A 22,833-nucleotide genomic window follows, 5' to 3' on the forward strand; every position below is an offset into this window, starting at 1 on the left:
CCATAAAAACCTAAAAAGATATATGGATAAGAAAAAAATAGGCTTGGTGGTACAGCGAGAAGTGGGCACAATCTGTAAAGATATTCAGATGCGCTTAGGTGCTCATTTTGCATGTGTTCATGTAGCGCTAAGCCTTAAGCAAATTGGCCTTTGATGATGATAAAACTGTAAATAAGCACTTAACAAGTACTTTTGTATTGAATTTATTTGTCTTTCTTTTATATAGCATTATTGTTTGTGAGATTAAAATGATATGTTTTACCTCACTCATCGACAGCACAATGATTTCTGACGAATGGCACAATTGAATTTACCCTGGACTAGTGGCAAAGTTGTGCCACAAAACCACTTTTTTTCAAAAGCTATATTTCTCAAGCAGTTAATTTAAATTCCAAAGTGAGTACTCCCAGGAATGTACAACATCCTGTACATGTTAGTTGGAGGCATTCCTGTGATCCCCCTGCATAAAAGGCACTTTAAGTAAAAATTGGCACCATAACCCCACCTCTCCCCTAAAGGTCACCGTGCATTCTGTGCTCATTTGGAACTATCACTTGAAAATCAAATATGCTAATCATTTCGTGACTTGTTGTTTGGTGGTGTGCCGTGAGATTTGCGCAAAACACTGCCATAGTAAATGGATGGATGACAACAATGATTCAGTATGTTTTCTGGATCGCACCACTAGGGGGCGACTCATACACGTTAAAAAACTAGGTCCGCTCAAATGCTAACGGGGGGTAACACTTGCAGGAAATAACAGCGTAAATGTCTTGACAAAAGCTTGGACAACAACCATACAAAATATTTGGACGTTGATCCCCCACTCTTTCTTCCATTTTCATCCACTCCCACCCCAAAACTCGAAAGTGCCATTTAACGGTCTCGCCAGCAGGGGAGGCAACGCTGGACGTGCTGGGAGTGATGTCAGACGTCATTAGCATATTTGTGACTATATGTAAGCTTGCGTCTGGCCGAGTCTCGCCTTCTACTGTTGCAACGCACTTGAGCAGCACCACAAAACAACTTGTCCTCACCAGACGACTCATCGGTAAGCTCCATCCGAATCATCACTTGTCTTTGTCAGCCTTTCTCGCTCTCTCTCTCTCTCTCTCTCGCTCATTCTCTCTCTCTCTCCATATTGTTTTACAGCTCTACAGCAGTTTTATTGTCGCATTGATGATGGCGTTACACCAATGAAAACATATGGAAGCACATAATGGCGTTGTTTTAAGAGAAGCAGCTAATGATTTGATCCATGCGTGCGCGCGCCCTTTGTCCGGCCGGCGCCCCCATGCTCACGCTAAATTGTGTATTTCCCTTTGTTACAAGCGTGCCCCCACCCCACCATTAGCCCACTGTTACTACCCACGGGCGTCCACGTAGGTAATCAACTGGCCTCAAATATGTTGCACTCGACGACAGATTTGAGCTGGATGTGAGGAATGACCAACAGGACCAGGGCGGTGGTTCATTCGCCTTGAGCCGCATGGGAGGAAGGAGGTGGTCGTTGGGGAACTCCAACGTGGATTTGGCCATGACTAAGAAAACATTTAATATTTCTGGAGTGGCCGATTAATGATGCTTTGAATTTTCATTTTGTCATCGTCTGCGTGCCCTTAATTTTCCTTCTGGGAGTCTGCACGGCGGACCGCTATTGTTATGTAAATGACCGGACTTCAATTGTAACATCCTAGTGTGGGATGACTGGGTGGATGCCAGTCAAATCACGGCGGCCACAACCATAGGACGAACAAAAGAACGAAGGCGTACGAGCCCACAAGGAGCAAAAGTAATCTGCGTAATGATATTTGGCCAACGCCCTGACTTCATAGTCAGAAAGGGGGGGGGGGGGGTCCAAATTCTCAGGTGCTTTTCAAAAAATTATATGCATTTTTCACATTGATACCCCGAGGAATTTTTAAAACCACTCTTGGCGCAATTACTACGGAGGACTATTTATTTCCTCTTTTTTTTTTTAATTGAATAAGGACTTTTGTGATCTTGCAGGCCTGCAAAGATGAGCGACAAACCTGACATCTCAGAGGTGACCAGCTTCGATAAGAACAAGCTGAAGAAAACGGAGACCAAGGAAAAGAACATCCTGCCCACAAAAGAAAGTAAGTTGCTGTATTTTATCACAAAAGATCTATCTATCTATCTATCTATCTATCTATCTATCTATCTATCTATGCAATGTGTCATGCTATTGCAAAAAGACTTGGAATCCCGGATAACAATGACCGAACCTTTTCTCTTCCCTCCCTGCAGCCATCGAACAGGAGAAGGCGGCGACGACGTCGTGAAGCCCCTCGCCATGCCCCGCGTCCCCCTCCCATCCCCCGACACACCCCCACTCCTTCCCTTCTTCCTCCCTTCCTTCCGCATTGCCTTGTTTTCATCAGTCACTTCTTCTAGCTGTATAACTTTGTAACCGAAACGACGAAACCACAACGATAACCGAGCAAGCCAGTCGCGCAGACGGGACGACGCCTTCGGTCGACGCAACGCGCCGCCATCTTGAGGATGGAGAAGAGAGGGAGAGTGGAGGAAGAGGAGGAGGAGGAGATGGTACAGGATCCTGGAAGTGTTTGAACGCCCAACATGGCTCTGCAGCGGAGAGTTTGAAGGGGCGAGGAAGGGCCTGCATCCCAGGAAGTGCGTCACCATCCCCCGTCACCACCACGTCACCGCCCGACTTCCCGCGCTGCTGCTTTTTGCGCCAAAGATAAGGCGTCAAGCTTTTCCGCTCTTGTTGTTATGTCGTCTTTCTAATTTTCGGAAATGCACAACTTTGTTTGTACGCTGTTGATGACCACCACATCCCAAAAATGATACTGTTGTATGTATGTTTTTATTTCTTTGTATGCACACAGAATGACAAATTATGGATTTCAACTAGTTCTGGAAACAAATGGACCTTGTTTGTGGTTAAATTGCCCTTTTCTCTCAGTGGTTCATGATTTTGTGTCAGTAAAAAAAAGTCATCTGAATTCATGTGCTTTAAGATTGATCGTTGGAGGTTTTTTTTGTAAAGTCCCAGCAGTCAGATTACGCCGCCACAATCCATTGCAAGGAATGGAAAACCATGAAATGTTGTAATAAAATAAGATTTGTTACTAAGATGTGTTCTGTGAAATGTTTGCAAGGAACGCCGCAATCCGCACACTGCGCTTTTGCTCTCGTGAGCAGCCTTTCGTGAAGCCTTGGGACTGGTTACCTGCAGGGTTCATATAGGCCAGTGCTTCTCAAATAGTGGGGCGGGCCCCCCTGGGGGGGCGCATGTGACCCTGGGGGACATGCTTTTTTTCCGCTACTACAATAAAGTGTAATTGCACATCCACTTTTCTTTTACAGACCATTAAACAATGTTAATAAGGTTATTTTTGTAAGTTGAACTGTGTCTCTTTCTTTTTTTCTTTGATAACAAGGATACGATGTTATGCAGAGGTGTACCTATAACTATTTTATAGACAAATGCTATTATTTATAGTTGGTTAGTTATATTTTGGTCATTTATATGGCAATGATTACTTCTAGATCAGAGGTGTCACGTTCATTTTCATCATGAGTCACTTTGTAGTGATGATTTTCCTCACAGGGCCATGATGCCTGAAAGCACATAAATGTCGAAGTGTCTCATTTGTCTCATCATGTCATGTCCAAAAATTGATGGATTGAATTGATGGATCGCTCATCGGTCAAATCCACCAATATTTCATGCAAGATGAAAAATAGCATTCACATATACCAACTTGCAGATTCATTAGCATCCAAGCTAAATCACTACTTAGTGTTGGAGACTTGGAGACTTCTACCGATCTCTCAACCTCACTTTTTGGGATGTTGGCCCAGTGTTGCACTGAGACAACTTTATGTAACAAAACAAAATGAAAAAAAAAACATGTAACGTTGATCTCAACCATGATTCTTCTGAAAGTGTTTTCTCCATTCATTCTACACTTGACTTAAAATGACCAAAAAAGGATTTAGCCTACTGTAATTCTCACTGGTTCAATTTGACCAAATACGCTTTTTCAAATAAATTGTAAAATAGTTTCATGGACTTCGGTTTTCAAAACTAGTCAGATTTTTGTGCATATGTATATGATATGATGTCTGGCCTTCCTGTATGGACTCCGGCTGCCTCACACATTCCAAAACATGCTAAGTTGAGTTGCTGCAGTGGCTTATGGGACGGCATGACCCAGAGTACAAGGTGTAGCCTCAGCGGGAGATTTGCTCCGCCTCCTAAACTGCCTTCGTCCCAAATTAGCCGCCGCCGACAAAACCTTAATGTCATTAGCATGGAGTTGGCAGACGTTAACATATATTAGCCGAGGCCACTTATCACTGCACCCGTCGTTTGTGGCGGACAATGTAGGGAAAGCGACGCCCAGGTTAGGTCGGCGCAAGCACCGTTAAGCATGAACTGTTTTCCTAGAGGGATGTTGTCCTCCATGCTGGTGTAAGTGGATTGCAGTTAAATCAGTTTCTCTTAATAAGGTATTAATCTGCATTTAGTAGGGGAAGGAGGGGCGGGAGCAAGGGGTTGGGTGGGGGGGGGGGTTAAGTGGGCTGCCAGGCAAAGGCTTGGCCAGATTAACACCGTCCATCTCGCTCGTATGGCTCCACAGAGACCCATGGTCACTCAGCTCAGTAGTTCTCAAACTAGCGTGGGAGTCTGTGAAGTAATTTGCAATAAATCATGCCCTATCATTTTTAAAAAACGCATATGTAGCCTACATATGGGGGCTAATAAATCAAACATACTAAACCAATTAGTTCTATTAGTTTTGGGCCACTGATAGATGGAGTTTGCAGGGTTTTTGAAAAAAAAAAAAGGAACCTCCTCATCCGACGAAGAACAACCTCTCGGAGACAGTAGGCAGGACCGACTGTCAGTCTTTTGCTGTGGGTAGTAACGCGCTACATTTACTCTGTTATATTTACTTAAAGAAAAGTCAACCCAAACATATTTTTTCTAGAATATGTTCTGTGGTGGCCCACTAGTTGCGACAAGACATTCTGATGAATATTGTGTTTGTGGAATATGAGTTAAACAGCAAAATCCACCCGCTTTTAGCCATCTCAGGGGGCGGCCATTTTGTCACTTCTGTCGACTGAAAATGACATCACAGAAATATGTGTGGATTGAATTCCTCTTTAAGTATGGTATTATTCTTCTGGATGATACTGTCAGAGCAATTTTAATGCAACCTAATTTTTATTTTAACTTGAGTAATTTTGTAAAAAAGAAACACTACATTTGCTCTGTTACACTGAGTTACATTCTGCTAGCTACTTTACTTTTAATGTTGTTGATTTATTATTGCAGTCCGCTGATAGTGTAGTGGTACACACGCCTGAGTTGTGTGCGGGCAGCGTGGGATCAATTCCCGCTCAGTGACAGTGTCTATGTGTGCCCTGCAACTGGCTGGCGACCAGTTCGGGGTGTAGTCTGCCTTCGCCCATTGACGGCTGGGATAGGCTCCAGCAACTCCCCGTGACCCTATATAGGATAAGCGGTTTGGAAGATGACATGGCATGACATGATTTATTATTGCCTATGCAATTTATACATCTGGATTAGTCAGACAGACTTTTGCCTTGGATGCTTTCACATGAGTCGGTTTCACCAATCCAACGGAACTGCTGCTGATATTTGACACAATTTGCCCTATTCAATGGGGCTTGTCGCGTCATCTAACCGCGATGACTAAAACTCGAATTAAATATAATTGAATATGGCTAAGTTCTATCTATCTATCTATCTATGTTGGCGTCCCTTGATCCCAAAAGTTTGAGTACCTCTGACATAGCGACACAAGTCACGTGAGTTTCAAGCCTATTGGGGTTTGCGCTGCCTGGTAACCCATGGCAACAGCTGTTGCTGAGTCACATCTTTGTCTCCCTGGCAAGACGGCCCAGCTGCCGCCATCGTGGTTCAAATACTCGGGAGATTACAAATGCGCCACATGCGGCTCAGTTGTCTGGTCGTAGGTATTTCCCTGGTATTGATGACAGAATCTAAATCCAGCCATCTGTTTTGTGCTTTTCTTCTGCAAACGCCCGATTGTAACATGAGGTTAAATGTGCCTTGTCATGGTAGAGCAGCTCAAGCATCGCATTCACAACACACTCTTTGTGCCAATTACAGCCATAGATTGAACATTAGAGCATAATAGAGCGATCTTTGTGTTTCTCCACAGTATATCGTGTCCCGATCACTTGCGGGAGGAGACACACTGATTCTGCTGTGCGTCGCCTGGCAACCATCCCCCCCAGAAGCGTTTGGCCCTGCGAGTGAATCAGCATGCGCCTGCGATTCACCAAACAAAATGGCTAAATGTACAGCTGCAGAAATCATCATGTTTGTGTCACGATGGAAGTTTCCTGCCCAAATTCCTGCTGGCTCGCACAGATAAAATGACAAGTTGTAAATAGACACCAGTGAGCCAATGTGCTGTCAAAGATGTCGTCAGACAGTATTACACAGCGATCAAAGCCCTCCCGTCTATACAATTAAGCAAAGCTGCTGAGTAATGCTGAATTTTATAGCCTGGCCCTTTTCCTCGAGAGACGTGCATAAATTGGCCTCTGCCGCTTTGTTGCTGCATGATTGATAATTACATTACACGTTGCAGGCAGGCAAACGCTTGTTAAACAGACCACTAATTGAAGAATCATACTGACTCTTGAAACGCGCTGCCAACTTGTAAAGTGCGTGTACTACCTCCCCTTGTGTAAGTGCACACGAGTTAACAGAGAGCTATCACCATTCAAAATGAATGGGGAGTCAGGAAGTAATGTACAAGCTCCAAATGCTTTATCATGCGCTGATTATATAACATTACTCTATTAAAAATGTATGAATTACAGATGATCAGAGTTGTTTTAATGCACTGAAAATGTACACGTACACGAAGTGAAGATTCTCCATAACATCCACTAGCTAACATTCGAGGCTAAACTTAGCTCCTCCCTGACAAACGAAGATGTTAGTCCCTCAGTTGAGATGTGTCACTTCAACATAGTTCCTTGACACCAATTACTGCTTCCCTATTAGCCTGGGCTCTTATAGTGTTGTTATGTCATAATGCATCAATGACATCATTGGATCAATGACCAATCATTGACCAGATCCGCAAAATAAGACATTACAGCAAACACAATCTCTTTCACTTCATGGGCATTCTGTGCTGTCATCTTTAATAATCCAAGGTTTCGCAACGTATACAATGGAATTAAAAAAATGTTTCCAATGTTTAATTTTTGGGGGGGGCTGGGTGCCCTCCCAATTTTCAATGTTTCTGAACGTTAATCAGCGTTTTTTGGAGAATTTTTAGGGTTTAATTGATATGATTTTCCCCAATGCATTTCAATGGGCGTCAATTATATTGTATGTGAATTTTGGCTATTTGTAGGCTGGGCCAGTCTGTATCCCCGGCAATAAGCGCGGGTCAACTGTACAGTAAATAAACCAGTTTAAATCGGTTGGATAGATTGGTCCATCTTCTGATCTGATACATGATCGGTTATTGTGTTTTTTGTTTTTTTTAACTCGCTGATTAGTGAGGGGCTCCAAAATCCTGATGGGTGAAAGCCTCGCACAGATGACACAAAGCTTATAACAGGTTGTACTGCAGCTTTGTCATAATAAAAGCATGAAAATAGACTACAGGACAAAGTTAAAGAACATAAAGCTGGGTTAGGCTCCAACTCACTCAGGACCCGAATGACAACAAGCGTTAGAGGAAATGGATGCAAGGACATCATGGCAGCTCCATTCTGTAGCTCACATTGATTATCCCCGGAGGGGCTCTATTTCTGATGTCCCAGGTGGGGCTCAGATCAATTGTTTCAATTGTTGTCTAAATGGGATGACCCCCGTCCTACCACATAACCACCCCCGCCCCCAGCCCCAACACACACACACGTCGCCTATATGCTTGCAAATGCATTAGCCACAGCACTGCACATAATCAGTACTGCCGCTCAGACAACACAGCGTGTCGGACGGACTGCTAGAGATTTGATGCTGTTGTGCCGATTGTATCCAGAACCTACTGAGAAAAAGTCGGATGACTTGGATTGGACTTCTGACTGTGATTGACATTCTCATACTGTCAGGGACATATTTGTGGAGGACAGATGCCGGACCTTCTGGCTGTAAATGCGGCTGCTTTCTCAGGCCGTCACCAGTCTATGCAAATCAAGCCAGACAAGCGTGAATGAATGAGCATGAATTACTTGGGCAGATGATATTTGGATCCGTCCTTTCAGTTTCTTCTCCCTTTTTCATAGCTTGCAAGATTTTTTTTTTTTTTGTAGTAACCATCTCTAAATTCATGTATTAGGCCTGGAGGTTAGGCGAATGTTTTGACTTACACCCCCTCCACCATAGCCCCACCCCATGCTGTTGCTCAAAGGTTGCAAAATGCACACATTGGACACAGAGTCCACTAAAATGAGTCATGTGTTGATCAGTTGCAACTTATAGGATTAAGGGGATTTTGTTTTGTTTTTTTCTTGTGGCCCGACTTGATAGTCAAGGACATCACAACAGACACTGAATCCTGGACCACATTTTGTTTTGTCTGAGGGAACTCAAAAGTCCTGTTGACAACCCTCCCATTTCCATTTTGTGTCAAAACACAAATGTTATGCTGCTGAATAGGATGTGGAGTACACTACATTTTTCTATTGAGCCTAAATAACAACCACAGCCTGAAAAGATGTTGTCTAAACATCCCTGCTTTTTCTAAGGCTACTTTTCTCAGCTACGTGGAAGAGTAGCTAGCATTGGCCATCAGCTGATAGCCGATTTGACAGCGAACAGCAGCGTGATAGAAGATTAGGTAGACGGTAGACGTCTGTCAGGCAGGCGGGACTCAGAGGAGGTTTTTGTGTTAACCTTCTCAAGATGATGCACAGAAAGGGTCACATTTGGGAGTGGTGGAAATTAGCAGCTGATCAGCTAGTAATGAATAGATGCTCAACAGTAATTAGAGTTGTTTGCGAAATATATACAGGAGAACCTCGCTTTTTGTCTGCTGTAAGTTTTGTCAAACTTTTGTTCCTGTTTTTGTTTATTCATTTCTATGCATCAGTATGTGTTTATAGGAAACATTTCCCAAGTTGTGTGCCAAAAGTGGTCTAGGCAAATTCTACAATGCTAGCTTTTATTAGCAACACGATGCAATAACCCTCTGCTCTGCAACAATGGGGAACTTCTATGTAACACATCCTGTCAAAATTGACACCTTCAAAATAAAAGCAGTATAATAACACAGTTTTACCACCTTTCTTGTGAAATATGGTGGCTTATTAACAGTCAGGCCTAATAAAAAAGAGAACAGAACAGTAGGAATATGACTGCTAAATAAGCCAAAGTAGGGCCAAATAGTGTGGTTAAACTGTATTAATACTGGAATGCTTTTATTTTGAAGGCCTGACCTTTGGCAGGATGTTACGCCGATGTTCCCCTACTTGTCTTGGTGTTGCTGAGCAGGCCGGCTTTCGTACGATTCGTTTTAAGTCAGTATTTCTGGAACGGATTAATCAACTCAAGTCACCTCAACTTTATTTACAGACCACTCTAAAAACAACCATAGCCGCATGCAAAATACATCAAGTAAAAATCTGACATTAATTAATTACACTAACAATAACCAAGGTTCCACTGTAATTAGAAAATGAGGGATAATGTAAAGAAATGACGACACCATTCTTATTCATATACACCAATTACTGAAGTGGCTTTCAAACCACTACAACATGAGTGACTACACTTTATGACATTTAACCTTCTTTTTTAACTTTTATTCATGTTGTTATTTTGACACACTCTGAGGGAAGAGTCTGCCGTATTATGCTTTTGTCATGTTATTAGATAAATATCGATTCGGAACTGTTCCAGATGATGTTCGGGGCGCAGTTGTGTGCCGTTATATTGTGCGCTTGTAGTACTGATGATTTGATTTCTATTCTAATTGCAACGTGATAGTGGTGTTATTATTGAAGGCTTCAGGTACCAAATGTAGGTAGGGCCCGCCATTGCATTTAGGCTACACCAGTACAATTTTAGATGAATAAAAGCCTTTTTCATGTGTGCTCTTTGTTCAAAAGCAGAAGTCTGGCTGGACTTCCTCTCAAGCTCTATCGTGACTGCACATTGCTAACAATGTTTCAGAATCAGTTGTACATTTCCAAATGTCACACGTTTCACTTCTTAGTGAAAGAGCAGAGTTGAACAAGAGGTTGGACATTACTGTACATTCTATTAATAGCTTTTGAAATTGAGGCACAAACTATAAAGATTTGAGTTGAGATTACCAAGGTACCAAGGTGGTACAGTGCTAGTCAATTATTTGTGGTGAAAAGAATACCAACATTTGATGCACTACTCAGACAGCTAATTTATACCTTCATCTGTCGACTAGACACGTCAGAGGACCATATAATTGAAGCCCTTGTCAGCCCAGTGAAAAGTTGTTATAGGTTTACTTCTAAGATTAGACTGCATTGGTGCCATGCCTTGTATAAATTTTAATATTATCCTTATATCCTTTCTCTTTTATCTGTTTTCCCCTGTGTGTTTCTCTTGTGCTGTTTGTATGGACCTGTGTCTGCAAATAAACAAATACTACTAAATCGATTTTTACCTATATTTCAAAATGTTTGACAAAAATGCGACACTTACCATTTAGGTATTCTGCTCCAAATTGTAAATGCCGTATTTTTGCCTTGTATAAAAGCCGAAAGTCTACACTTGAGTCACGTCTTCGTTGTTTCAGTTGAAAACGTTTTGGCCAAATTCATAAAAACTCATAGCTAAAATTCTTCTGGACCAAACTGTATATGGAGGGCCAGCTAGTGCTACTGCCACTGCCCACATCTACTCGTATGTTGTCTCCATGGCAACAAATGGGCAAGCTCACCATGGTAACCCGACTAAAATAATGCACAGCATCCTGTGCGTGCTACTTAATGTGTTCATTCAATGAGTGCAAAGGGGAAAGCTGATGGGGAACTTTTCTAACCACGCATGTTCCGGGTCAAGTTATTTATTAATGCAGATACATGATTGTTATGGCCCTGTTGAGTCTGTGCTCATTCTCAGCAAGCAGTCTACTACAACACCCAAACAGCAAAGATAACCAGACTGAAATGGAAGTCTCAAGTTCACTTGGCTGCACACACGCTTGAGGATTCATCATAACAAAGAGTTATAGTAAGTTGCCACTATGGTTTCAGGCAACTGCAGATTTTAGGATCTCTATAGCTTCTGTGACACACACAGTGGATATGATGTGTCCACAATTAATGTGACAATGTCATTTTTGTTGTTGTTGTCTTTTCACGAGCGAAAGTAAAACGAAAAAATTGAAATAATGTAATGATCAGTGTTGTGTTTGCGCCAAACATATCTTTTGGAATTATGGCCATTATTATTGTTGTTGCATTTGGATTTCACTGGACCATTTTGCAAGGAGTAAATAGCGCAAGTATGCGTTTCAAAATGAAGAGAGTGAAAGTAGAAAGCAATCAGAAAAGCAGATGCTACCTCCTTAAAGTGTGTGGGACATAAAAGAAGGTTAGCATAAAAACTTTTTTAAGAAGGATAATAATAAAATTCCAATGATTACTTTGGTAAAAACATAATGAAAAGGCCTAAAAAAAGATGTCAGAAAACTCAATAATTTCATGAGCTGGGTCCGCCCACTGGCCGCTTTGACCCAGCGTGTGCGTGACGTCACTGGTCCAACGGTGTCGTCCTCAGACTTTGAAGATGGCGATGACAAGCTGTTGGTAAGGATTGGTCTTTATTGTTTGATTAAAGAAGAACCACAATGAGCACACTTAACAGCCAGCAAGTCGGAGATGTGGCTCGATGACGTCATACCTGCCTTCTTCACGATTTCTCCGTCACCCCTGGAAGATTTTCAAAGCGTAACGCTAAATCCATTAAATACTTGGTTAATCAATCTGAGAAACCGTTCATAACGACATGGATATTCTATTGTTTAATAAAACATATTACATTTTTAAAAAATGGTGTCCCATACACCTTGTAGAGGAAGTCACCCCAAATATATATTTTTTCAAGAGTATGTTCAATGCAGGCCCACGAGTTGAAACATGGCATTCTGATTCATATTGCGTTTGTGGAATAAGAGTTAATCCACTTGTGTTTAGCCATCTCCGGGGGCGGCCATTTTGTCACTTCTATCGACTGAAAATGACATCGAAGTTGCTCAGGGCTCAGTTATCGACCAATCGCAGCTCACCTGTTTTATGAAGCTAAGCCATGATTGGTCCTTAGATGGCTAAGAACAGGTGGGGTTTGCTGCTTAACTCATATTCCACAAACGCAGTATTAATCAGAATGCCGTGTTTCAACTCGTGGGCCGGCCTGCTGTGAACATATTCTTGAAAAAATATGTTTGGGTTGACTCCCGCTTTGAACTGTAACAAAGTATTTGAGCTCCGTTGCTTCGCGCCACACTAACAAAACCTTCATGACTATTTCAGCAGCTGTACAAGGAAATAATGGAACTTCCTGTTTTGCGTATCAAGGTTTTGGCCACGTTTCCTTCATGGGAGTATCAAACATGTTATCCTGAAGTTTGGATGAATGAATTATGGAGCTTTGGCAGCAGCTGCCAGTGGGAAAAGAGCCAAAACGCGAAGGGGTTACACAATGATGTGGCGACTTGAAGCATCAATTCACAACTGGTCACAAGTTGGGCCAAAGACTGAAAAGATTTCAACTGTCGCTTGGTGAATAGAGTCCCACATGCCTGAATGCCCCGCTGTCTTTCACAACTGAAGACAGACGGTCTCTGTGTCTTTTTGTACACTGTGGCCCCCCCTGCCTTATATAAAGGGTTCAGACTGACGTGTGCCGACATTCCCTCGCCGCCCCTCCATCTGCAGCATCCCAATTCAAATTGGACTGAAGTAGCAGTTGGGCATCAACACGGCATCTTTGTCTGGAAATCTGGCGAAGGGCTCCCCTGCGCCACAATTGTTCCCGCGCGCCATTTTGTGCCCCAGCGTAGGCACGGCGCCAGGACGGGCTCTGACACAAGAATGGATGTAATGAGTGTGCGAGGCCGCCTCATGGCAGGGCATGTTGTTGTTGTTGCTGTCACACCGTGGAGGAATGAAGAGTAATATTGCTTAACAAATCACATCTTTATTAAATGTAATGAAACTTCATTTGACAACGTCTACACAAAGATTGAATAAAATATGTGCAAGTCCCCTAGTTGAAACAAGGCAATATGATTAATATGAAATATGAGTTAAGCAGCAAAATCCACCCATTTTTAGCCATCTCAGGGGGCGGCCATTTTGTCACTTCTGTCGACTGAAAATGACATCATAACTACTCAGGGCTCAAATAACAACCAATCCCGGCTCACCTGTTTTCTGAAGCTGAGCTATAAGTGGTTATTATCTGAGCCCTGAGCATCTGTGATGTCATTTTCAGTCGTAAGAAGTGACAAAATGGCCGCCCCTAGAGATGGCTAAAAAGGGGCGGATTTTGTTGCTTAACTCATATTCCACAAACACAATATGAATTAGAAATCTGTGTTTCAACTAGGGGGCCTGCATAGAATATAATCTTGAAAAAAAATATGTTTGTTTTGACTTCCCCCTTTAAGGTTTTTCCAGTATTTGTCCTTGATGTACTGTACTGTATTTAATTGTCTGACCTTTAACCTACCTTTCAAAAGCATTTTTAAAATCCCAACAGCTTTCCTCGAAGTATTTCCGTATCATCGCGCTTGAATAGGAAAGGAAAGTTCCTAAGTCCCCAAAAAAATTCAACCGGAAGAGGCCCAGGTTCTTCTGTCACAACTTTGGCTTCTTCTCTCGCACTGAACGAAGCAAACACTGCAGCATCACTTTGTTGATATGACGGTTGATCGTCTGGCCGACACCAAAGGGGAAAACCTAAAATAAATATATTTAAAAATCATCTTTTTTGTCATGAGTCCTGGAATTTTTTCTCACACGGCTTGCACAAACGAGGGATAAAAAAAAAAAAAAACTCAAAACAAAAATCTCCGAAGTTATTGGCCAAGCACAAGACATTTTGTTCATCTGAATGTCAATCAAATATTATTACTTGTCCCACTGCAATGGTTCGTTTTACCACTTAAAGCAAAGCAAATCGTAATGTGGATGAGTAATACAAGCCTCAGCAAGAATGGGTCTGTTTACATGGGCAAGGAGGAAGCTAAGGTTTCATCCCACCTCTTACGCAACACATCAACATTCGGATGTTGATCGGACTTTGCCGTACGTAGGCGGGATATCTGATGTGGGAGGGGAGAGAATGTCCGCTGTGTGAGGACTTGAGAACCCCTGCCAATTTACAAACAATAGAGTTCAACTTTTCTTGCATAGGCCAGAGCAGGTGAGTACAATGAAAAATGTCCCTGTTCTTTTTTTTTTTTTTTTTCTCTGTAAAACCAGTTTAACTCATTAACATTTTCAGACCCTCTTTTACCCTAAAGTTTGGAAATTTAAAAAAAATATATAAACAAGTTCCTGGGATTGAATGGCTGAACTGTGAAAAGACATATAAAAACGATTTTGTCAGTGAATGAGCCCTAAGATGACAGAGTGTTGTTAACTCAATTCAGTGAGGCTCTGGATATTTTCAGATGAAGCATTCCAGTCAGAGGGAGCTTGTAGGATTTCTTAGCATGAGCAGGAGCGTAAAAAAAAATGAAAAAAGAAAAGCTGTGTTAGGGCTGCTCGATTAAGCGATTTTGAACCGTAACCGAATTTTCTGGGTAAAACGATGTTAAAAACGGTCATATCGGCACGTTCGATTTTGTTATTTTTGGTGTATCTGAGCCACCGTAGTTTCCTCTGCATTTCTGCTTCCTCCCACGAGCGCGCGGTCCGGAAAAACACCGGCACTACCGGCGATTATGCTATTTGCTCAGGCAAGTGAGCGTTTAGTTAATAAATCGGGCAAATATAGATCTGTAGTGTAGTGTGTGCCCCTGCATGTACAATACAACCCGTGAGCAAGTAACTCAACGTCTGAAAGGCGTCCCTTTTTTCCTCCTCTACAACGGACCACTGGTCCAGTCGGACTATGCATCCGTACTTAAGCTTGACGGTGCATTGTATTATTGAGTAACAGTTTTGCACTAATCATTGATTTATGTTTAAGTAAGACCAGGGAGAAAGGTGAAAGGCTCGTCACTAGCTGGTTGGCAAAATGACTTGCTGAGAGACTGTTTGGTTTACAGACTTGACTGTCTACCTCCTCTCATGTTGATGATTTCGTTTCAGATGGTATATGCACTTCTTTCATTATTGATTTAATTAAGAACAGATCTGAAATCTATTGTGCAAGTAAAATGCTGTTAATCCCAATGGATTGTTCTGTGTGTATTAAGTTAAATTGACTGGCATTTTGAGTTCAAAGAAAGAAAAAATAAGTTTAAATAAAAGACATTCAAAATACTTCATTTTTCATAAATTTTTTATTTTACAAAGAAATCGTAGTCGTAAGCGTAAAATCGGGTTTGAGAGAAAATAATTGGGATTTTCTTATTAGGCAAAATCGAACAGGCCTAAGCTGTGTTATACCATAAATGATAGCTGGTGAAAAGCGGAATCAATAGGCATTTGTCCACACTCCAAATTGATCTGATCATTATTTGGGCCTCGTGTTGGAGTAACTGCAGAAAGCTGACCGGTTAAGAAAGAATGGCTGTGACTATCCCCAAAAAGAATCCTCACCCTCTCGCTCTGCCCGCTTGTCTGTCTCAAAGGTCAGCGGGGCAAGTTCCCAGAAACAATTGCTCTATTTCCATAACAAATCTCCCAAACTCTTGTGCCACACAACTCCAACGTGTTTCTGTGTGCGTGTGTGGTCCTGATTTGCTTCAGTGCGTTTTGATGCATTTGGCTTTTAACTGCGGCCAAAATCCCTTATGCTTTGTTTCATTCCAGTCATCAGTCCTGCAAATGGTCTCCTCGGCGGGTTGTCGCTCTTTGGCTTGACATGGCTGGAATTGGATTGATACTAGGGCTGTGCAATTCATTGAATTTCAATTACAATTGCGATTATTACACTCCACGATTACAAAATTGACATAATTGTAAAAAAACGATTAATATCCTACTGTTTGTTCACACAAGGAAATCATACTTGAATTTTACACATTTGCACCATTTTTTTAAAATTTCATTTAACTAATTTTATAAATTTTGTTTGGTCTAATAGGAACTTACTTACATTTACTTGTCTTTATATTTTTTACGTTTAAACATGTTCTTGTTTTGCACCAAAAAATAAATGATCGTTTGAATTATCGTGATTATTACCAAAATAATCGTGATTATTCGAGCACATTCATTTTGCATGTGTCACTTCCTCGATTTTGAACCACTTTTCTACTTCTGTTTTTGGGTGCTAACAGCAGGCCTGACACTCACACGACTGTGTTCCTCAAAATGGACTTGCCTGATGCTTGACACAGCACGCCCTCCTTGTTTTCTTCATTTTATCGGTGCATGACAACTTGGCATTTGCACTGGGAGGCATGTCACCATGTCATATATTGTATGTACAGTACATGCTCCAACAAGAGGTAATCGGCCACCATTCTCCACAAAGAGGCTTATGTGCGACTCACACAAAGTTTGGACTTCAGGTTGAAATTTCAGGATAAAGCCAAAATGCACTTTAAGCTTTAAAGCTGAACTTCATTAGATTTTCGGGAAACAGCAAAACATAGACCAATTCCTGGTTCAATTACAATTGGTGTTTAAACAGTCCACTTGATCACGCCTTTCACTTTTTGACATCGTGACACCCAGACGACACCTAAGAATTGATCAAACAGGATTTAGCAGGTTGCAAAAGTCATGCAGAGAGACCGTATGAGTCACGGAAAGGCACAGAAGTGGCCAGCCTTGGAAAAATGTATGGCTTGTGAATTTTGCTGTTCGAGAAGAGCAAGTTGTGCAACAAGTACTGTAAAACTTGGAGAAAGTTTAGAGGACAAATGTAGATCACCGGTAAATGGACCAAGTCCTTTCGCAAATAGCGAAAGTCCTCAAGTAATTGATTCCCCGCCCCTAAAAAGATGAGTTATTGCCTATGGATGCTACAACATGTCAAAGCACTATTTCCTAACGATTACACAGGACTTCAACTTCAACTTAGTTCCATGGTCCCATGATGACACTGGAGCAATCATTTTCTATGAGACAGGTCAGATTTTTTCCAAATAATGGCGGATAGGATCTTATAATGCAAGCACTTATAGTCAAAATACCGATCCCAATGTCGATGTCCCGCTCTTCATGAGGTCGAGCGAATGTGTCAAAACAGGGCAGAAGGGATGTGGCCTGAGGCGATTTACATTCCGCCAGACTAACAGGGTGATGACTCAGATTAGATAGTCAAACCACAGCTTTCCCCACATTATAGTTCCCGGCAGCATTTGATAGGGCTGAACAATGGGCTGATGTCGGGAACGCGCATTCCGACAACCGCCGGACACTCGAGCTTTTCGTCAGGCCAGAGCCATTAGAAGAGAATCAAATAGCGTGTAGACAGGACAACGCTGCAAAATGGATTTGTGAATCTATGTCATTGTAGAGCTCAGCAGCAGGAGCGCTGCCACAGGGATGAAAAGGGTCGGAGTGCAAGTCTGGGCTTGAGGCCAGGAAATAGGCCGACCGGGGTCGCCTATCTGCTTGTGAAGGCTTCATATCAGGAAAACGTTGTTTTATTTTCCCATATTGCTTTCAGTGGGAGGGGCATGCTAATGCGTGTATGTGACAGCATCTGTCAGCGTGACAGTTTCAAAAGTGCTCTCCAGATTACAAATGTGGACGTGTAAGGAAGAGTTCATATGGTACACGTTCTCAAGCATGAGTGTATGCGTTCCTGAAGAAAAAAAACAAAAAACACAAACGCAATCCAAAATTGCACTTTGTGTGACTAATGTACTTTATGTGAGTAAAGTGAGATCAGTTTCTCTGATTTTGCTATTGTCATTTCGAGCATTTATTTGCAGAAATGCAGGCGGGTTAACAAACAAAAATGGTCCATGATTTTCACTTTTATTCTTATTTATTTTTAAAGGGTCTCATTTTTTTCCTGAGCTGTATATGGGCCATGGTGCCATTATTTCCAAAGGAAATAAAATGTTTAAGTGCATGATGCAATTGCTGTAAAGTAAACATTGTAATTAAGCAAAGTGTCCTCACTTTAATGTCCACCTTTAATGAATTCGATTTATTGTAAAATAAATATTAGTTTAAACTACCTTGAACACTAGAAATATAGCATTTCGTCGCTGTCTGGTGAAAAACACTTATGTCCATTTTTCAATGTTCCTGTTTTTACATGAATGGTGTTTCTGCCATTAATGTGAATATTATTTTTTTAATTATTTTTTTTCCCAAATTTGGACATAAGTGGACGATTTGATGCCTGTCCATGTGTGCTAAGATGAGTTTTTACCATGAAATACAATAATTTAAATCCTTTATACTGGTTATACCAACTGTAGTTTTTATTTCTTGGAAGAAACAACAACAAAAAAACACTTTAGTTAGAATTTTCACTTTAGTCGTGACCCTGGGTTTTCACTCCTACATTACCGCCCTCTGAAAAATGTGGACTATTCAACACATCACATGGCCCACAGGAAGTTGCATCATTCAGACCCTCTGCAGGCCATGGGAAGGCCAAAAGTAAGTTCATTCCTTTGCTTTTCCTGTATATTTGACAATATTTCAAGTATGACTGTGGGAGTATTTTTTTGTTGTTGTTGACTCACTATAATGTGCTTAATGTCAACACGCTATTAGCATAAATGCAATTTGGCTATATTCATGTATTTGCTAATTCTATACACAAAAAAAACCCTCAATCCTGTTACTTTGAGTTCTCTTTCTCAAATGAGAAGTTCCAGTGCAATAACCAGTGTGCCGTGGCACATTTGTGCGCTTTGAGAGATCATCAGGTGTGCTGCGGAAAATTATCCAATGTCAATTATCCATCCATCCATCCATTATCGATACCGCTTATCCTCACAAGGGTCGCGGAGCGTGCTGGAGCCTATCCCAGCCCTTTTCGGGCAGTAGGCGGGGGACACCCTGAATTGGACAAACATCCGCAGGGGCAACTTAGAGAGTCCAATCAATTTACCGTGCATGTTTTTGGAATGTGGGAGGAAACCGGAGTACCCGGAGAAAACCCACGCAGGCACGGGGAGAACATGCAAACCCCACACAGGAAGGCCGGGGCCGGGATCGAACCCACGACCTCTGAACTGTGAGGCGGACGTGCTAACCAGTCGACCACCGTGCCGCCCCAATGTCAATTATTTTGACGAAAATAATATTATTTTCTAATAACTTTTCTTTAGCTCATTTATCTATTCCGACCACAAACATTTAGAGATCTTTCTTTCCTGTCAGAGGGACTGCAGAAGGGATTTAACTACAAACCTGGCAGAGAGCATTTCAACGATTGAGTTGAATGATTTCTGTACATGGTTGCCGACAAAAAAGCAGAATCAACTCAATAAAACAGAAGATGCACATGGCTGGCTGTCATAACACACGCAAATGTTCAAACACTGACAGATTAGTCTGCTGTGACTAAAATGTTGATACTTCACGTTGATTTGCAGGTCCTGTCAGGCCGGTACATGTATGTGGGTAGTCATGTCAGACTAGCGTTTCTTCAGCTGACAGTTTTGTCACACAGATGGGTTAACTTAGCAACACCATGGCCATCTTTTTAGCTGTTGTTGCTGCTTACTTCCTGCATTTGTGAGAGCCTACTGGAATTAGCAGTATTTGTGTGGCTCCCATCCAGACCACACACACACACACACACACACACACACACGCCAACATGCCACATTACTGAAAGAAAACAGAACGGTAGCAGTATAGCCAACCTGCGTTGACTAATCGAAAACATACAGGGTGGATTATGTCACAGTAGCCAACTAAATTTGTGTTTTTGAAGTGCTTTGATATGTACATTTCAAATGAAAATACTAAACCGTTGTATGAAACAAATTGTATGTATACATTTAAGACTTATTTGAACAAAGATTTGCAGGCATAACATGCATAAAAAACATTAAAAAATACTGTACATAGTAGTACAGTGTCAAATCATATTTCCCCATTGAAATGAATGGAAATGGCCATCAATCTGTTCCGCCAAAAATCTACATTGTTGTGTTTTTCTTTTTTGAATAAGGAAAAATACCACTCTATAAAATTGTACTGAAAGCGGAAGTCAACCCAAACATATTTTGTTTTTGTTCTATGCAGGCCCACTACTTGAAACACGGCATTCTGATAAATATTGCGTTTGTGGAATAAGAGTTCATCCACCCATTTTTAGCCATCTCTGGGAGCGGCCATTTTGTCACTTCTGTCAACTGAAAATGACATTACTCATGCTGAGCCGTGATTGGTCGTGTTGAGCAGTTGTGATGTCATTTTCAGTCGACAGAAGTGACAAAATGGCCGCCCCCAGAGATGGCTGAAAACTAGTTGATTGACACGTATTACACAAATGCAATATTTATAAGAATGCTCTGTTTCAACTAGTGGGCTTGCATAGAACATATTCTTGAAAAAAAATGTTTGCGTTGACTTTCCCCTTAATACAGTATAAACGTAATAACATAATTAAAAAGAATGTACATGCCTTGGCCACCAGGAGGCACTACTGTATAATAAAGTCATGCAGACACAAACAAATACAAACAGACTTCTTTTTTTTACTAGTATTCAGTAAGTTTCTCTTATATTAGTAATTTAAGTAGATTGTAAAGAATAAATGCCTGTGAGTAATGTTTTATTACCTGACTACATGTGTTGTTCCACCATTTGTGTTCAAGTATCAAAAGCTTGTAAACTGTTAGCACGTCAATTTTATTTTCAATTATATGGTAGCATTAAACTAGCGGGTCTTTCTTAAAGCGACATTGCCATTTCTTGGTTGTTTTGAAAACATAACATGTAATTCTCTGCTTTATGTTTAGTTTGACAGTAAACTACGACTGTGAGCCGCAAGAATCAACTTTGAAGCCACAGAGTCGGGTTGGGTGTAATGTAGGTGAGCTGGGCAGAGCGTGGTCGGTTGTTCAAGCTGTGGCAAGTCTCCATGTGAAATTGTGAATGTCTGGCTGTCAGCTGCGATTGACAGCAGCTTCTACGTGAGATAATGTGTTTATGCGTTTTCTATTCATTCAATTAACGGCCAAACGAACCATGAAATAGCGGGGGAGCACTGTATCATTATAGAATCAGCCATGATGCTTTATAATTGTGGGATAAGTGAAATAGGGATTTTTTTTTGAACAAATTAAAAATTCACTGTGCTCTGCAGACCACTTTGCCAGGAAGTATCCATGAGTCTAATCTGCAAAGTTTTAGGCACACAAACTCTTCCATTGATCTGCTGGCCGTTATTTATTTTGACTGGACGGCTTCAGTATGTAGCCACACAATAGAACAAAGAGCACCACAGTACCTCACACGGACTCTTTCCTGGAGTGTAAAACACCTGATTGTTTTAGTGTGTGTGCGTGTGTGCGTGTGTGCGTGGGTGTGCGTGTGTGTGTGTGTGATTGTGTTGTGTGTGTGATACATTTCCAACTGGCATGGCCAATATGTGAGGGTTAAAGCATCCGTACGCAATTAACCGTAGGAATTGAAAGCTCGAGGTTAAAGCATGAGCAAAAAGGTCACAAGAAAAACGGATCTCCCTGCAGACAGGTCTGCTGTTTTCATGGGAACTAGAGAATTACCTGTCAAAATTGCTGCCTACTTTGACTAATAGACACTGCAGGTCGGTAAATAACATCCGAGAACAGATCGCAGACTTAAATAAAACTTGTCATTCATCGACGCCGTGTTGTCACGGAAACTGAGCCACAAAGCGGCAGATGGCTCCGGGAATCGATGGCTCTGACTCAAACGAGCCGATCTGTGTACATGCCTCGGACTCAAGGGAGACCATTTGGCCTCGCTCTCATCTTGTGTTTCACCAGGCATGTGTTGCTGATAGCTGACATCATTTAAGATAACTGAAAATAAGCCAAGGCCCTCCACTTTCAACAAGTTCACGAAGTTGTTGTTTTGGCTCCAGTGAGGCAACTACAAACAGTCGTGTCAGGGCTGGGCTTGTGTAGTCTAATATCCTAAACAACAAGCTTTCCTCATGAAAATAACCCAAAAGCGTATTTTCCCTGAAACAGTGATGGGCTTTTATCTTGAAGTTGGCTGCACAAACGCATGTTAGTTTTGATCCAAAAGCCGGGCTGTGCCATTTAGCAGGGGTATTCATTTCCATAGAACCCGTGGAGACTGAAAAACAGACAATCCGTCCTCTCTGCAGCCTCCCAATATTATTACCCATAATCCACCAGGATGTACCAGTTGTCATGCTTAGAAGGAGCCAATCAGGCGTAGCCTTATGTAATCCCTGCATCCAGAGGCTGACACTCACTTTTCCCTCTTTCCCTTTTTCAGCAGTAGTACATTCAAAATCACACATGCACGTGCACGCGCACAGGAGGTGGACCAAACTGTAATTGTGAACATTCCTGCCACGAGCCAGTGTCTGCTGTTATGCATTCCTCAGACATCAGAGCCGGGCCACCGCAACAGATGGGATTCAGTCAAACTGCTCCTTGCTCCACTTATGTCATCTGTCACGTCATGCACATTACATGGGACCGTCGTGCGGGAAGCTAACACTTGCCGCGGTGACAGTGCTGTCAAGAGAAAGCCGAGGCA

At 41.8% G+C, this 22,833-nt stretch overlaps 1 protein-coding gene and 1 long non-coding RNA gene across 2 annotated transcripts; one reads left to right on the top strand and one right to left on the bottom strand.

Moving 5' to 3' along the window:
* The first annotated feature begins 886 nt into the window (after positions 1–886).
* On the top strand, positions 887–3,123 carry LOC147152793 (thymosin beta-12). Its single transcript, XM_086057139.1, has 3 exons — positions 887–1,051; positions 2,011–2,120; positions 2,272–3,123. The coding sequence occupies exons 2-3, from the start codon at positions 2,021–2,023 to the stop codon at positions 2,304–2,306; spliced, it is 135 nt and encodes a 44-aa protein (XP_085913265.1). The 5' UTR covers positions 887–1,051; positions 2,011–2,020; the 3' UTR covers positions 2,307–3,123.
* An 8,688-nt stretch (positions 3,124–11,811) lies between these two features.
* LOC147152794 (uncharacterized) lies at positions 11,812–14,230 on the bottom strand. Its single transcript, XR_015088532.1, has 2 exons — positions 13,739–14,230; positions 11,812–13,087 (listed from the first exon to the last, which is right to left on the bottom strand). It is a non-coding gene; the product is annotated as an uncharacterized LOC147152794 (long non-coding RNA).
* Between the last annotated feature and the right edge of the window lie 8,603 nt (positions 14,231–22,833).

This window comes from Filicampus tigris, chromosome 1, assembly GCF_054856515.1.
Source record: "Filicampus tigris isolate MCC_2025a chromosome 1, RoL_Ftig_1.0, whole genome shotgun sequence".
NCBI lineage: Eukaryota > Metazoa > Chordata > Actinopteri > Syngnathiformes > Syngnathidae > Filicampus > Filicampus tigris.